The sequence below is a fragment of the Trichosurus vulpecula genome, chromosome 2 (genome assembly GCF_011100635.1).
Source record: "Trichosurus vulpecula isolate mTriVul1 chromosome 2, mTriVul1.pri, whole genome shotgun sequence".
Classification (NCBI taxonomy): Eukaryota; Metazoa; Chordata; class Mammalia; order Diprotodontia; family Phalangeridae; genus Trichosurus; species Trichosurus vulpecula.
The window spans coordinates 122121066-122136472 of record NC_050574.1 but is presented as its reverse complement, the minus strand read 5'-3'; the positions used below and the strand labels follow the sequence as shown (position 1 = coordinate 122136472).

General features: G+C 47.3%; 1 protein-coding gene across 5 annotated transcripts in view; it reads right to left on the bottom strand.

Moving 5' to 3' along the window:
* ARRB1 (arrestin beta 1) overlaps positions 1–15407 on the bottom strand; it is a 130022-nt gene that overhangs the window by 24734 nt on the left and 89881 nt on the right. For all 5 annotated transcript variants that reach the window (XM_036746990.1, XM_036746989.1, XM_036746992.1 and 2 more), the window contains exons 4-8: positions 13020–13064; positions 10960–11153; positions 7305–7364; positions 4713–4780; positions 2393–2528 (exon numbers count right to left, since the gene is read on the bottom strand). In XM_036746990.1, the coding sequence (XP_036602885.1) occupies positions 2393–2528; positions 4713–4780; positions 7305–7364; positions 10960–11153; positions 13020–13064 (503 nt within the window). The remainder of the gene's footprint in view (positions 1–2392; positions 2529–4712; positions 4781–7304; positions 7365–10959; positions 11154–13019; positions 13065–15407) is intronic.

Genomic DNA, 15407 nt, shown 5'->3' with positions numbered 1-15407 from the left:
TGCTTGTTCTCTATAGGGCTGCATACTCACTACTTCTTTGTTTCTGCCTCTTTCAGTCAAGAAAACGGTCCCAGTCAGAAAGGAGAACCACCTTACACCATGATGTCAGTAAGTCAGAAGCAGGTGAGGAGGGGAGAAGGGAGAGGCCTCCTTCTGGACTCCCTCCAGCTTAGAATGGACAGCAGGACTGTCCTGGCCTGGATCCCACATCTCTGTTAGCAACCCTGAGCTCTCAGGAGGCTCCTCTCTCCCCAGACACCTCCTGAGGGGTTTTCCTACAGGCCCTGGGGTAGTGCTGAATCCACCAAGAGCTAGGATCATTTCTTCCCCCATTTGTATAGCACTTTAAGGTTTGCAAAACACTTTACACATATTATCTCATTTGATCCTCACAACAACCCTGGGACAAAGGTGCTTTTATTGTTCCTATTTTACAGATGGGCAAAGTGAGGCAGACAGCAGTTAAGTAACTTGCCCAGGGCTGTACAGCTAGCAAGTGTCTGAAGCTGGATTTGAACTCAGTCTTCCTGACTCCAGGCCCAGTGCTCTACCAGAGAGCATGTAGTCTAACTTTTACATAGATGGAAATCCCCTCTCTGACCACCTGCTCTGATAAGATGTAAGCTCCTCCAGGGCAGGGGTGCCTCAGGGGGTTTTTTTTGAGATTTTTTTGTCTTGTTTTGTTGTTTTGCTGCATACACAGTGCCTAGCAGATGGTTGGTGCTCAACAAATTCATGTTGTTTGATTCTCCAGAATAAATATTCCCCAGTACCTTAAAGTGACCCTGGAATGGGCTGGTGTCCTATCCCTTCCCCATCTGCATGCCCTCCTCTAAACACACTCCGTAGCCCATGAACTGGACGTAATTCTCAAAATGGGATCTGACCAGGGCTGAGGCTGGGGAGACTATCGCCTCCCTTGCCCTAGAGGCTGGGCCGCTCAGTGTAGCCTAGGAGGATCAGTAGCAGCCCGCCATCACTTCAGTTAGAAGCAGGAGACATCTGGGTCTGGCAGCTGAAGGAGCGGATGGCAGACCAGCGTCTGCTAAAGTTGAATTGTCCACAAGGCAAAATCTTCCAGGCCAGACTCAAATGCCACCTCCTGCCTGATGCATTCCCTTACCCCACAGTCAGAAATGAACCCACAGACCTCAGACAGGACTTGGATTCTCCTCTATTATATACCCATCTTATCTTGTATCATTATTATCCATATATACGTTGTGCCACTGCCCCCACCCCGACTCCTGGACTGTAAACTTTATGAAGGCAGAGACTGTAGGCTAGTGTTTCTCATGTCATCTCCTCTCCCTGACACGTACACACACATCCCAGTATCTAGTACAGGACTCTATACACAGTAGATGATTCCTATTTATTGAATGAATGAATGAATAGTAGGCACATAATAGATGTATGCTGATTTGCAGTGAATGAATTCAAAGCTTCCTGACTCAAGGGATACCCCTGGACATCTATTTGCCTCTATCGGACCCAAAGTTAAAGAGAAGCCAAAACCAAAATTGACAAATTGGGAAGAAGGGTGCTACCAATGTCTCCCAGAAATCCTCAAACAACTACTTTCAATGGAGTGTGCTGCCCTTACTTACTCATAGAACTTAGGGGAAAAAGAAGAAAAATCTCGATCCTTCGGCAGAGTTTGCTGCCCTAGCACATGGCTATGAGAGGAGATACAGTCCCCCTTTCAGTAGTGGATGATCCTGAACTACCCAGTCTAAGGAAGAAATTCTCAATACTCTTTTGGAGAGCTTGTGGCCCTTATTTACTCATAACATGCAGGGAAATGAAAGAGGAAGGGAACAAGACCACACACTCATACGAAGCAGAGAATCTAAGATTTGGAAGAGAGCTCAGAGGTCATCTAGTCTATCTCTATCCTGAATATAGGATCACCCACCCCCCAACATCCTTAACAAATGGTCATCCATCCTCCATTTAAAGACCTCCAGTAATGGGGAGCTCATTACCCCCAAGGCAGCCTGTTCTATTCTGGATAGCTCTCACTGTTAGGAGGTTATATTGAACTGAATCAATCAATCATTCAGCAAGTTCTTATTAAGCATGTGCTAGGCCCTAGAGATGCACAGAATAAAATAATCCCTACTCTCAAGGAGTTTGCATTCTCTCCCCATCCCCCTCCCACCTCCAACTGGTTCTAGCTGGGCTTTCTGGAGCCAAGCAAAATTAATCTTTCTTCTTTGCAGCAAAGCTTCAAATATTTGAAGGCAGACAGGTCGTCCCCACAAAAATCATTTTTCATTCTTGAGTTCAAAACCCTGGAGGATCATGGGAAAGTCCTAACTAATTGATGACAGTCAATGCTGCCCTCCTTACCTTAGCTCTTCAACCACTCAGGGCCCAGTGCCCTTACCTCCTTGTCCAGAGAAGCCTCCAAGTGCAAGGGCTTGTCAGACATCAGAAACTGACGAGTTGTCTCAGCTGTGGGCTGGGGACCAGGCCTCTCCGGGGCATACTGGACCTTCCGGATAACCAGGCGCACAGAATTCCTGAACGAGCCAGGGAGAGGAAAAGATGATGCCACTGGGGGCAGACAGCTCAGTCTCCTTCCCAAGACTCCCCAAAACTTTCCTCTGCTCCAGAACACTAACTCCCCATAGATCCCACAGAATCAAGATCGAGCTGCTCAGCCTAGCATTAAAGGCCTTCCAGGATCTGAACCTACTCTAACTTTCTAGCTTTATCTTTACTCCATGTACCCTTTGCTTTGGACTTCCTAGAAGACCCCACATTTCTTCCTCCCTCTTTCCTTTTGTTCATATCAATCCCTTTCCCAGAACACTTCCAACTTCCAATTGTCTAAATCCTAATAGTCTTTCCAGGCCCAATTCAAGGTCTACCTTCTCCGAGAAACTCTCTCCCTGACCACCCTGGGCCTTTCCAGTCCTGACTATCTCTACAGCAAAGTTTAGGGCTCACTTCCCTCATTTATTCCAATGAGTCTTAGTTGAATCTCTGTGATCTGCCCTGGAGATGCTGTCCTCTCTTTTTCCTGCTGCGAGTCCCTCTAGCATAAGGCTAAGAACAGGCTGCTAGTGATAGTGACAATGATGATGGCTCAGTGAGGGGAAGATGAAGGTTCTGTGTGGGGGATGCAGGACTTGGGCAGAGGATGGAGGCTCAAAGATAATATAGGGATTCAGTGCTGGAGGCTGAGGCTCAGAAGGGAATGGCAGTCTCAGTGAGAGGGTGGAGTGAGGACTCAGTGAAGGGAATGGAGGCTCAGGGAAGATATGGGAGAAAGGTGAGGATGGGGAATCAATGAAGGAGAATGGGGGTTCAATGAGGTGGATGAGGTGGCTCAGTGGAGAGGAACAAAGACAGTGTGTGGTTCAGTGGAAAGAATACTGATGACCTGGAGTGTGCTGCCCTTACTTATTCATAGAACTCTAGGGGAAAAGGAGAAAAATCAGGACCTGGGCCCAAATCTCAGTTCTGCTCCTTCCTTCCAGTATGACCATAGTTTAATTCCTATACCTCTCTCTAGGAGGCTGGGCTAAATAACCCCCTAAGGCCCCTTTCAGCTCTAACTCTATGATTCGATGATCCTAAGGGGATGGTAAGGTCAGACAGAGGAAGGGCTAATTAAGGAGAGGAGGGGGTAAAGGCTTGCAGAGGACATAGGTTGCTTAGTGAGGGGGCAGGAAACCCAAGGAAAACATGACACTCAGTGCCAAGTCTGAGGGCTTAATGGGGAGGGGGGGCAAAGGATCCCTCAGTGAGAGGGATGAGGACTCAGCGAAGGGACAGTGGCTGAGGGAGGGGGATGACGGCTCAGTAAGCAGACTGAGGGTCAATGGCTGGCTCTTTCCAGCTAAAACTGTCAACAGAATTGCCTGCAATATGAGAAATGTCCACCAGATGGTGAAGCCGGCCCATACCACATGGACCTCCAGATTGTCTCCTTACGGTCCACGGTCTTCCACCCACCTGGGCTACGCAGGAATGTTATTGGTTGCTCATAACCTTAGACTAAAAAGCCCCCATCACCACCCAAACCTTACCTTCTTTTGCCTTCTGGGTCCCATTACTTAAACCTATCACTAACACTGCAGTTTCCAGCATGGAGTTCATGCCTATCTGACTTCCTCTCCTTGGTTCATATTGTTCCCTCATGCCAAATTTGATCCTGATTCTTCTTGGAAGTCTCTTCCCTGATCAGCCCCCACCTACCCTCAGCAACTACCCAACTACCCTCAGCACTGGCTTTTTCATCCCCTGAGGAAAAGGGCCATGTTGAGCCTCCTTGGATAAGGTGTTCCGTTAGGGCAGAGACCATGTATTTCCCCCTCAGACCAGGGACTTCCAGAATGCTGGGAATGTGCCTCCTACCTCCTAGATTCAGGTGGTGTCCGAGAGATAAAGAGAATGCCAAATCCACTTTAGATTCCACTAGAGAGCTTCTGCCATATATATTCTCAATTCCTCTTTAGAGTCTCATGTTACAGAAGGGGAAAACAGATTCAGAGGGAATAGTGTTCTCTTAAAGCCACAAGAGCATTTCAGTGATTGATAAAGATTAGACCCTTTTGTTCCCATCTCCTGCCCAGGATTTCCACGACCACCACCACCATGTTCACAAAGTTTTGTGCCTTCTCTGAGCCCTTGCTTGATGCCTCACTCTTCCCTACCCCCAGACAGGGCCGACAAAGAGGACGCTGGGTCCTGGTTACCGTTTGTGAGTCTTCTCCTCCAGATTTTCTGCACAGAAGGCCTTGACTTCATAATCCACACCACAGGCCTGTAAGAAGATGGGGTACACTGGGGAATAAGGTATGCCCCAGGCTATAGGTACAAGGATCCCTCCCACATGTGAAGAACTGGGAACTGGGGCAGGAAAGGAAAGCCCAAAAAACTCAAGACCTAGGTCAAGAGAACTGGGTTCCAGTACAACGTGTGACCTTGGGCAAATCGCTCTTGGAGATTCAATGTCCTCAATTTGTAAAGATTAGATCATCTCTGAGATCCCTTCTAGGTTTGACATTCTACGTTCTAAGATTCTTTCTGGTTCTGACATCCTACGTCTAATAAAAAGAATTCCCATCCTTTTAGCCCAGGCCCCTCACAGGGTTAACTCTGAGCAGGCCATTTCCATATGGACAGTTTCCACGCCAATTCTACACCTTGGAGAACCTAGGGCTCACCCAGGGTGAGAACCTTCTTACTAACGTCATTCTGCTGTATTAGACACAGAAATTTCCTGAAACAAATTTCAGGCTACAAAAATCAGCTCTAATGTGCTGGAAAATATAGAAGCTGTCTCATCACCCCTAGGAGATAAGAGGGTTGGTAGTTATTTGACAGATGAAGAAAGTGACAGACCAGAAGGTGGGGAGAAAAGACATTGCTTTCCTTTATTCCCAGGGACCAAAGAAGCCAAACACCTAAGGTCAAGTTATAGAACCACAGAATGTCAAAGCCAGGAGGAACCCTAAAACACAAAACATCTGAATTGGGAGACATTAAGGCATTGAATGTCGGAACAAAGAGCACAGAATGTCATAGCCAGAAGGGACCTTAGGCCATAGAGTGTCAAATACAAGGGACCTTAGGGCACAAAATGTTACTTACACCTGGAAAACACAGAAGGTCAGAACTAGAAGGGAACTTAGAGGTCACCTGGCATAACCTCTTCATTTCACAAGTGAAGAAACTGAGGCCTGGGAGAAGGGAGGTGACTTGTCCAAGGTCACCCAATTAGAAGCAGGTTCCTTTTCATCTGCAAATGCATGCTACTCTTGGTTCTCCAAAGGCGGGGGAGGAGAACAATGGCCCAAATAATCCAAACTACTTGATAAATCAAAATGAAACCAGGTCTACTTAACTTTGGAATGGATTATGATAATTTTTGGTTCCACATATCCTGATTTTGTCAGGCTTGGGCTCTACCAGGATCAATCTGCCTTTCCCAACCACTCCTTGGCATATACAAATGTTCTCTCTTCCTTCCCTCTAGATCCCTGCAAATCCCTGGCCTGCCAACTTTCAAGGTTTGAGAAGTCTTCCCTGACCACCTCAATGTACAGGGTTCCCACCCTCTTCTGTACCACAATTATAGAGCCAGCTCTTCTACAACATCCCCAACAAAGAATTACCCCCATTCCGCTTCTGCTTAAAGACCCTCCCTCCCTTCCCCTGTCCCCAGTGATGAGAAGCTCACCTTCTTCTCAAACAGCCCAATCCCTTTTGTAGGCAGCTCAGATCACGTGAAAGTTTTTCCTCATATGTAGCCAATATCTGCCCCACACATACCCCACCCCACCTCCTTCCTTCCTCCACTGTTCTTACTGTTTTTTACCATCATCACCACCACCACCACCACCCCCACCCTAGGGCAGAGTGAGATAAATCTTCCTCTTCCCTGGGCCAGTCCCTCCAAGTCTCTACCCACCCCACATCCCCCTCAGCTAAACATCCCCAGCTCCCTGAATTACAGTTCCTGTGAAATGGCCTCCAGACCCCTCACCATCCTGATTGGCCCAGCCTAGACACACTTGGTTTGTCAGCAGCCTTCCTCACCCAGAACTGAACACAATGCTCTAAGCATGCTCTGGCTCGCACAGAAGGCAATGGGGCTGTCACTCCCTCTAGACACCATAAGGCACTTCCTCTCCCTCTGGACACCAGATCCCTATTCCTTTAGCCAGCATCCTATTCTCTGGGGCTCATTGTTATGGTTTGGCTTGTTTTCTTTTGCGGGGGGGGGGGGGGTGTTTTATTTTGTTTTTGGCTTCACTTTGCTGACTCACGTCAAGAATGGAAGCCCATGAAAAGCCTCAGGTCTTTTTCACATGAACTTCTGTCTACTCATGCCTCACTGATCTTTTCCTTGGGCAACTGATTTTAAGATAATGAATGTAATCAAGAAAGCATTTCGTAAATGTTTCACAGAATGGTGGGGGCAGAAAATGTTTTAGAGATCATCCATTTCCTAGAATCCTGGAAGTTCAACATCTGAAAGGTTCAGAAAGAGTACTGAGCACCCAAGTATCTGAACAGAAAATCTCTCCATCTTCCCCCAAAGTGCTCAATCCAGCCTCTACTCACAACCCTCCAGTGATGCGGAGCTCCCTACCTACTGAGTTAGTTCTATTGCTACCTTGAATTTCACTTCACTACACCCTGATACTTCATATTTCACCCTCACAAAGGTCCTGGGGCCTGCCTAAACTACTCCCACCCTTTTCTGCCTGGATGTGGTCATGTCACTTCCCATCAGGTCCAAGAACTCCAACCCCAGAGGCAATGAGCAAAACTAGACTCACCTTCCCAGTGTCCTCAGGCCCTGGCTGCAGTGTCACTGAGCAGGGCAAATTGGGAGGAATCTGCAGAGAAAAGAGCTCAGGGTTAGCAAAGGCTTAATAGTACAAGCTCCCCCACCAGACCAGGGTTTGACCAGTTTCTCTCTGAAGGTGAGAGCCGTGTCTCTCCCTCCATCCAGGTACTTTCTGCAAGAAGGGACAACATATAGTATCTGTCCTCCATCGGACCAGGACACCGTGGTTCACTCCACACTGCCCCAAACCAGGACCAGACAGACTGGGGAATAAAGACTTTGTGGTCTTGAGCGGAGATGATGGTGGCGGTGGTGAGGATGGTGACAGCGCTGTCCCTTCCCAGCCTCTCATCCCCAGAGTCCCACTGAGCTGAAAAAGGCACATTCTCACCGCTATGAGAGGTGGCCCATGAAGTGTGTGTACAGCTGGGTCCCAGGAGGGAGCTGTTCCGCAGGAGGTGCCAGCTTCCACCCAGTGCAGCAGGAGGAAAGGTGTTGATGACCCTTGGGCTAATTTTAGGCAGCAGTTGCTGAACTCTCACAGAGCTGAATTTCCTCCTCCTTTCCCCCCACTCTCCCCTCTCCCACAGGACCCTTCAATCAGGCTATGAATTAGGGAGGTGTCAGTTCTGGGCTGGTCTGGGCTTGGACAGGATTATACCCATAAAACTTTTCCAGCTCCACCCAAGATTCCATGTGTGAACCTGGACCTGCCTTTTGCCCTCTAGTGCCTCGTTTCTTCATCTATAAAATGTGGTTGGTCTACTCAGTCTCTAAGATTCCTCCTAATTCACATAGTATATGGGTCTAGGAACCCTTGTGAGCTGAGACACTGTGGACTGTCTTTGAAGGTCCCTTCCAATCCTAACATTCTACTGTCTACCCAGGGGTAGGGAATGTATGGCCTCAAAGCCACATGTGGCCCTCTAGGTCCTCAAGTGTGGCCCTCAAGGGTACTTGAGGACCTAGAGGGCCACATGTGGCCTCAAGGCTGCGGGTTCCCCAACCCTGGATGCTCTAAGGTTCTGAGCATCAGTGAAACAAGAGCATGGCCTAAATGACCTCTTATTTCCTCTCTAACTGTAAATCCATAGATTTATCCATAGATATCCAAATCTGTAGACCATAGTCCTAGGATGGGTAAGTTGCCTTGTCTTCTTGGGACTTTTGTGTCCTCTTCTGTAGAATGAGAGTTGGACTGTCTCACTTCAGAGGTCCCTTCTCTAATCTATGACCTGAATCTGTTTCTGAGCATGCAGCACAAGATCATTAGCTTTTAGGGCTGTCGCATCAACCACACTGTTGACACATCTTGAGTTTGTGGCCAATGAAGAAAAGCCTCAGGGCTTTCTTACATGAATTGCTAGCAGTCCAGACATGCCTCCCCCTATCTATATGGCCGACTTTCGCTTTATGCCTGTTTCATTTAGGTGGCTTCCAGCCAATCGAGATCTTTTTAAATTTAGATTCAGAGATCCAAATTGTTAACTGCTTCCCCCAGTGTTACATTATCAGTAAATCTGCTCTGGGTTCCATCTCTACCTTCACCCAGATCACTGACCAAAAATGGTGGCCAGCCCCAAGGCCAGTGAGGATGGAGCTCTGGAGCAGTTTCCGAAGCCTGCCCTCCTTAGGATCATGGGATTTAAAGTCAGAAGAGAGCTCAGAGATCATCGAGTTCAACATTTTAGGTCTTTATCTTACAGATGAAGTAAATGAGGTCTAGAGAGAGGATGTGGCCTCTGTTTGACTACACAGATAGGAACAGAGCTGGAATTTGAACTCGGGTCATCTCAATTCAAATCCAGTGTTTCCTCAGTGTGCTCCTTTCCAATCCTCCTTGCTGACTGTGAATCATCCAGCCAGTTCTGCATCCTTTCCTCCTCTTCCCTCCTTTACCCTCACTTTCCTTACCAGCTCTATTCCTGGCTTTCTTTGAACTTTAGAATCATGTCCCCTCTATTGCTGGCTCATCCTGGAGTCCTTGGGGCCTCCTCACCCTGGAAAAGCCTACCATTCCTGTGACTGGCTCACCCTGGTACTCACCCATTCAACCCTGGTGGGCTCACAAGGCCAACCTCCCCTTCTACCTGATCCACCTGAAGCCTCCATTTTGTGGCTAACCGAGGGGCAGTTAGGTGATGCAGTGGACAGAGTGTCAAGCCTGGAGTAAGACTCATTTCCTGAATTCAAATTTGGCCTCAGACACTTACTAGCTGTGTGACCCTCAGCAAGTTGCTTAACCCTCTTTGCCTCAGTTTCCTCATCTGTAAAATGAGCCAGAGAAGGAAATGGCAAACCACTCCAGTATCTTTGCCAAAATGGGATCAGGAAGAATCAGACACGTCTGAACAACAAAACCATCCGGCCAAGCTGTCTTTATTCCCCTCCCAGCCCTATCCTGACTTTCTCTGGCCTTTAAAACCATGGCCCTGTGCCAGGTACCTTTATTCCCTCCCTGCCCCTTTGTAGCTCCCTTTTGTGCATCGTCTTCCTTATTAGAACACAAGCCATTTAAATGTGTACGAACTAATAGTGCATCCGTGAGTCAACTGAGCAGGACCAGCAGAACAATTTATGTAGCAACAGCAATTCTGTAAGGACAAATGACTTTGAAAGACTTACAAACCCTGATCTGACCAAGCACAACTGACTCAAGGACTCAAGATGAACCGTGACCTATCTCATAATAGAAAGGTGAATAATACAGATTAAGACATGGTTTTTGTACATAGCCAATGTAAGAATGTTTTACGTGACTATAAATGTTTGTAACAGGAGTTTTGTTTTTCTTGCTTTCTCAACTGGGGATGTGGGAGGGAAGAATGTGAATCTAAAAATAAAATTCAATTTTAAAAAATATAAACTCCTTGAGAGCAGGGAATATCTTTCTTTTTGCTTATATTTTTGTCCCCAACACTTATCATAGTGCCTAGCACATAATTAGCATTTAATAAATGCTTGTTTGTTTGCTTGCTTCCTTTCTTTCCTTCCCCCGACCCCTTCTTAACTATCACATCTCTCACCCACAACCCACCATCCCTCTCCCAAAGAGGACATATGTATGTAAACATCCAGCCCTCATTTCTCCATCTTGCCTAACCAGTTAATAAACAAGCGTATATTAAGCACTTCAATATGTACCTGGAATTGTGCCAAGTCACAGGAATGAAATAGTCCTTACCCTCAGGAACCTCATATTCTAATCAGGAAGACACATTTTAAGAAATTTTGTGGAATGCCTTGCTGAAATCTACACACGATATCTAAGACATTTCAGTGATCTACCAGTCTAGTAACCCTATGTCAAAACAAGAAATGTGGTTAGTTTTGCACAGTCTGTTCTTGAGGAAACCATGTTGTTGTCTCTTGGTAATCACTTCTTTCCTTTCCAAATGCTTAAATGAAAGAGGTAGCTTTCCAAGTATTAGTAACAGTCAAAAAATAGCAGCAGCTAAAGCTGGACAGCTCCTCACTGCGGTGACCCTGTAATTTCTTATACCACTTCATTTAAGGGAGACAGAGTCCAGATCTGAAACTAGACTTTAATGGGCTGGGTAGTGTCAATGATGAACAACTTCCTGGAGACAGTAAAATCCAGAAAGGAATCTTTGGGACTGGGAAAGAACCCAGGGATCCCTCACCTCAAAGGTGAAGGGGTAGGCATGCTCTCCCAGTTTCCTGATGAGCCGTTCTTGGAGCCGAGTAAGAGGCCTGTCTTCAGGGGCAGGTGGAAAGGACTGGATGTTGGCCACAAATAGGTCCTTGCGGAAGGTCAGGCCCAGCACATCCAGGTCCTCCCGGCCATAGCGGAAGGCGCAGGTCAGGGTCACGTACACTGTGGCAGGAAAGGAAAATCAGAAAGTCAGAAAATGAGTGGGTCCCCTCAGGTAGCAGCAATTACATCTCCATGAATGCCCTGAGCCCATCCCTGGGAAGCCAGACCACAGCAAGATATCCAGCAAAGAGGGCCCAAGCCCTATAACATCCTAAGGGTGGCCACCTTCTCTACAGGGAGGCTAGGTGTGAGACGCAAGGTGACCATGCCCTACTATTCCTTTCCCAAAAGGAGGAAGCAGCTAAAGCCTCATTGTACCTATTGGGAAGAGAGAAAAGGGTCCCCATAATATCCTACATATTAGACCCTGAGGTCTTTTTTCTCCTACTAGAAAATTAGCCTGAGATGACAGGGATAGGGAAGTTCAGGAAGTCTTAGGGGTGGAAAGTATCTTAGCTCAAGGAGCTTGGTAGAGAATAGAAGAGACTGGAGGTAGTGGGAGGGAAAGAAGTGAGAGGGGCTAGAGGGATTTAGAGGGACCTGTCTAATCTGGAGAAGGATAATAGGACTTTCCTGAGACCAGGCAGCTGAAACAGGGTGATGTATACAGGAGGTGATGTGGGTTCCAGGATGGAAAGATTAGGGAGGCTGGAATTTAGAGGAGCCTTCCTTCTTCAGCCCCTTCCTCCCATCATACTCCCAGCCCCATGCTATATCTCAGCTTGGGGGAGCTTGATAGGGCTAAAGGAAACCAAGAAAGGCTTAAAGAAAATTCAGAAAGCATGATGGTGCTGTGGAGCCCAGAAAGGAGAATACTGACTGAGTTGAGGACCTAGACCTACTAGGAGATTTGTCTAGATCAAGGAGTGCTGCTCTGAGTAGAGCTAGGCAAAGCTAGGGAAGGCTAGAGGAGGCCAGAGAAGCCTGGAGGAGGATAAGGCTGGGGGACACTGCTGGTACTGTGGGGCCCAGTGAAAGAGGTTATTGGAAGACTTCTGGGAGGGTTTAGGGAAGCCACTACTACAACAACTAAAAATAACAACAATAATCCTTCAGATTTATATAGTGCTTTACTATATAGATGTACTTTACTATAGTGTTTACATAGGCTATCTCATTGGGTTCTGCACAACAACCCTGTGAGGTAGGAGCTACTATATCCCCATTTTACAGATGAAGAAGCTGAGGCTTATCTACACAGAGAGAAGTCGGGGAGGGTCTGAGTTCCAGGAGCTCAGTGAAAGGTTACAAGCTAAGGAAGGCTGGAGGGTCCTTAAGGGTTTAGTGAGAACTGAGGAAGGACAAGGTTTAGAGGGCCTTTAAGGGCTGCCTAAAGCTAGAGAATGGGCATGAGCTTGGGAGGCTTGAGGCTAGAAGAAGCTAGAAGATTCTGGGGGAGTCCCTAGGAAATAAGAAAGTTAGTAGGGCTGGTAGGTTCAAGTGTGAGGGGATTAGTTAGCCTGGAGAAGAATGGGAAGGGGGTCTGAGATCAGGGGGCTTGGTAGGGTTTAAAGGAAATTAGTGAGACTGCGAGTCTTTCTCAGAGAGGGCTAAGGGAATGGGGAGAGGTTGGGCTGGTCTTGGGCAGACCTTGGCTAAGCTTGATTGAGGGAGGCTGAGAAAAGCTAGAGTGAAAGAGGCTGAGGGAGGATAGGCTGGTCCAAGGGAGATAAGACTACAATAGGCAAGGATGAGGACTGTTTTCTCCCTCATTTTGGGGCTGGATGAGAGAAAGGGAGGTCAAGGATCAGAGGAGAAGAGAGGGGAAAAGGAATTGGGACAGACAATCAATACTGAGGTCCCCCTGAGACAGAGGAGGAGAGTGTGAGGGGGTTAGGAATGGGGCTGGACCAAAGAATGAATGGAGAAAGAGACAAGAATCCCCATAGAAGAGGTTTGGGAAGAAGGGCAGGGCAGGAGACTCACCTCTCCTCTCCTTGAGGTACTCAGGATCCACCAGAACCACTCCATCTGAGAGAAATAACACAGTGAAGAGGGAAGACCTAAGTGCTCCCTAAACCTCTAACTCTACCCTGTAACCCAGACCTACTAACTGGACTACATGCACAACATTTCAAATCTAAATTCACCATCCAAAAATCCAATCTCACCATCCCCAATCTGAACTCACCCAAACTCCAATCCCATATCTTCATCCTGAATTCATCAGCCCCAGGTGAATCTAAGAAACAGACTCTAGACCCCAATCCCCCTCTAACCCAACCCCAAATTCACACAATGAAAACTCCTTGAGGTCGAAGACTTAATTTTTGTCTCTGTATCCCTAGCACCTAGCCTGGTATATAGCTGTGAATTAATTCATACATGTTGAGTTAGATTGATAACTAATCCAACCCATTTGCCATTACCACCCTGAACATAGCAATCCAATCCTGGGCCCAAACCCCATTAACCTAATGATGAACTCTCACCAATACTACAATAACCATACCTTCACCTATCCACCAACCCTACCTTAAATTCCAATCCCACCAATCCTGCTCCCAATCACAAACCCATCTCCTCAACCCTGTCCTATACCCACCATCCCTGTTAAAAACCCCAATCTCACCAATGTCACCATGAACTCACCAATCCTAACCCAAATGCCAACCCCATAAACCTACCCCATCACCAAACACATCATCATCCCCACAATGAACCCAAACCCGTACCAAACACCTCATCCCTACTCTAAACTTCAAATCTTTATCTACCAATTCGTCCTCTCACCTCAAATCTCTAACTCTATACTGACTCCTGACCTCTGAATCTGCTACCCTTACCCTGAAGCCATGAGAATTCCAGAATGCTAGAGCTGGAAGGGAACTGAAGAGATCACCTAGTGAAGCTCTACCCTGTGTTAGAGCTGCTAATGGCAAGACCTGGGACTCAAACCCAGGACTTGGGGTTGTTTTCTATACTTCTTTCCAATCCTACCCTGAAAACTACCCCCCAAACCCACCAACTCTACCCTGGATCAGTAAACCCTACCTTGACCCTGTTGGCACCCCTCAAAGGCCACCCTGGATGAAACCTCCTCCAGAAAGTCTCCCAGGGTTTCTCTTCCCCAATAACTGCAAGCAGTCTCTTCCTTGGGCTTTCATAGGACTTCACAGTCCTCTTTATGTGTCTGTCCTTTTCTGATTCACATTCTATTTTTCTGTCTGTGTATTATCTCCCCCACCAGATGGTTTCTCATTTATCTCAGCATGTGCCCCAGCACTGAGCATAGGACCATGCATAGAGCAGATGTTTAGTGAATGTTTGTTGGGTGAATGAATGAGTGAGCAAATGGACCATGAACCTATGGGCCCGACTCCTATCTTCTCAGCCCACCCCAAGCCCAGGCCTGGAGCTGGCTGCCTGGGGCATCCTTAAACGCTCAGAGAGGTCCACCATGGGTGGCCCTGCCTCCTGTCCTACTGCCTCTGAATGGACAAGACCCTTTCTCCTAACTGGCTGAGTTCCCTGTCCTGGTGCCAAAACCCCAAGCCTCCCTTAGTGCCCTCCCCAGACACCACAATGCCAGAGCCAAGAGAACCCATGAGAGAAAGGAGAGTGGGAGTCTCTGGAGAGAAGATTGCTGTTCTCCATTAATCCCACAGTCTGATTTCTCTTGCTCCCTGGGCTGAGTCAATCTCCCCAGCTAATGCATCCCAGGGAGCTTTAGGGCTTCTGAAATGGGTGTACTTTAGAATCACAGAACATGAAATGATAGAAAGACATCAGAATATATATAGGACATTGAAGCATCAGAGTTGGAAGGGACCACATTAACAAGAGCTGACATTCCAAGGGAGCTTGGAAGCTTACAACACGTGTAACACCCATTACCTCATTTGAGCCTCACAATGACCCCTGGGAAGCAGGTACTACAGATATTAACATCCCCATTTTACAGTGGAGGGACCCATGGCTCAGAGGGATCAAATGACTGGCCCTATGTCACATAAAGGTGAGATCTGAACCCAGGTCCTCCTGACTACAAGGTCTGCTACCCCACAATCAACAGCAGTTGATCTGTCAGGGCTAGAAGTGACCTCAGAAAGTCAGAGTTGAGAGAGAGGGGGCCTTAAAGCAAAAGACACAAAGTTTCAGGGCTGGACCTTAAGAGATCATCTAGTTCCATGCTCTCAATTTACAGATGGGGAAACCCGAGGCACAGAAAAGGGAAAAGCCTTGTCCAAGGTCATACATCTAATAAAGATCAGAGCTGCGACCATGATTCATGTCTCAGGATCCCCAGGCCAGCTGCCTTTCTTTCTCTTGCTGGGGAGAGAAATTAGAGAATGAAAAGCATTTGCAAATGTA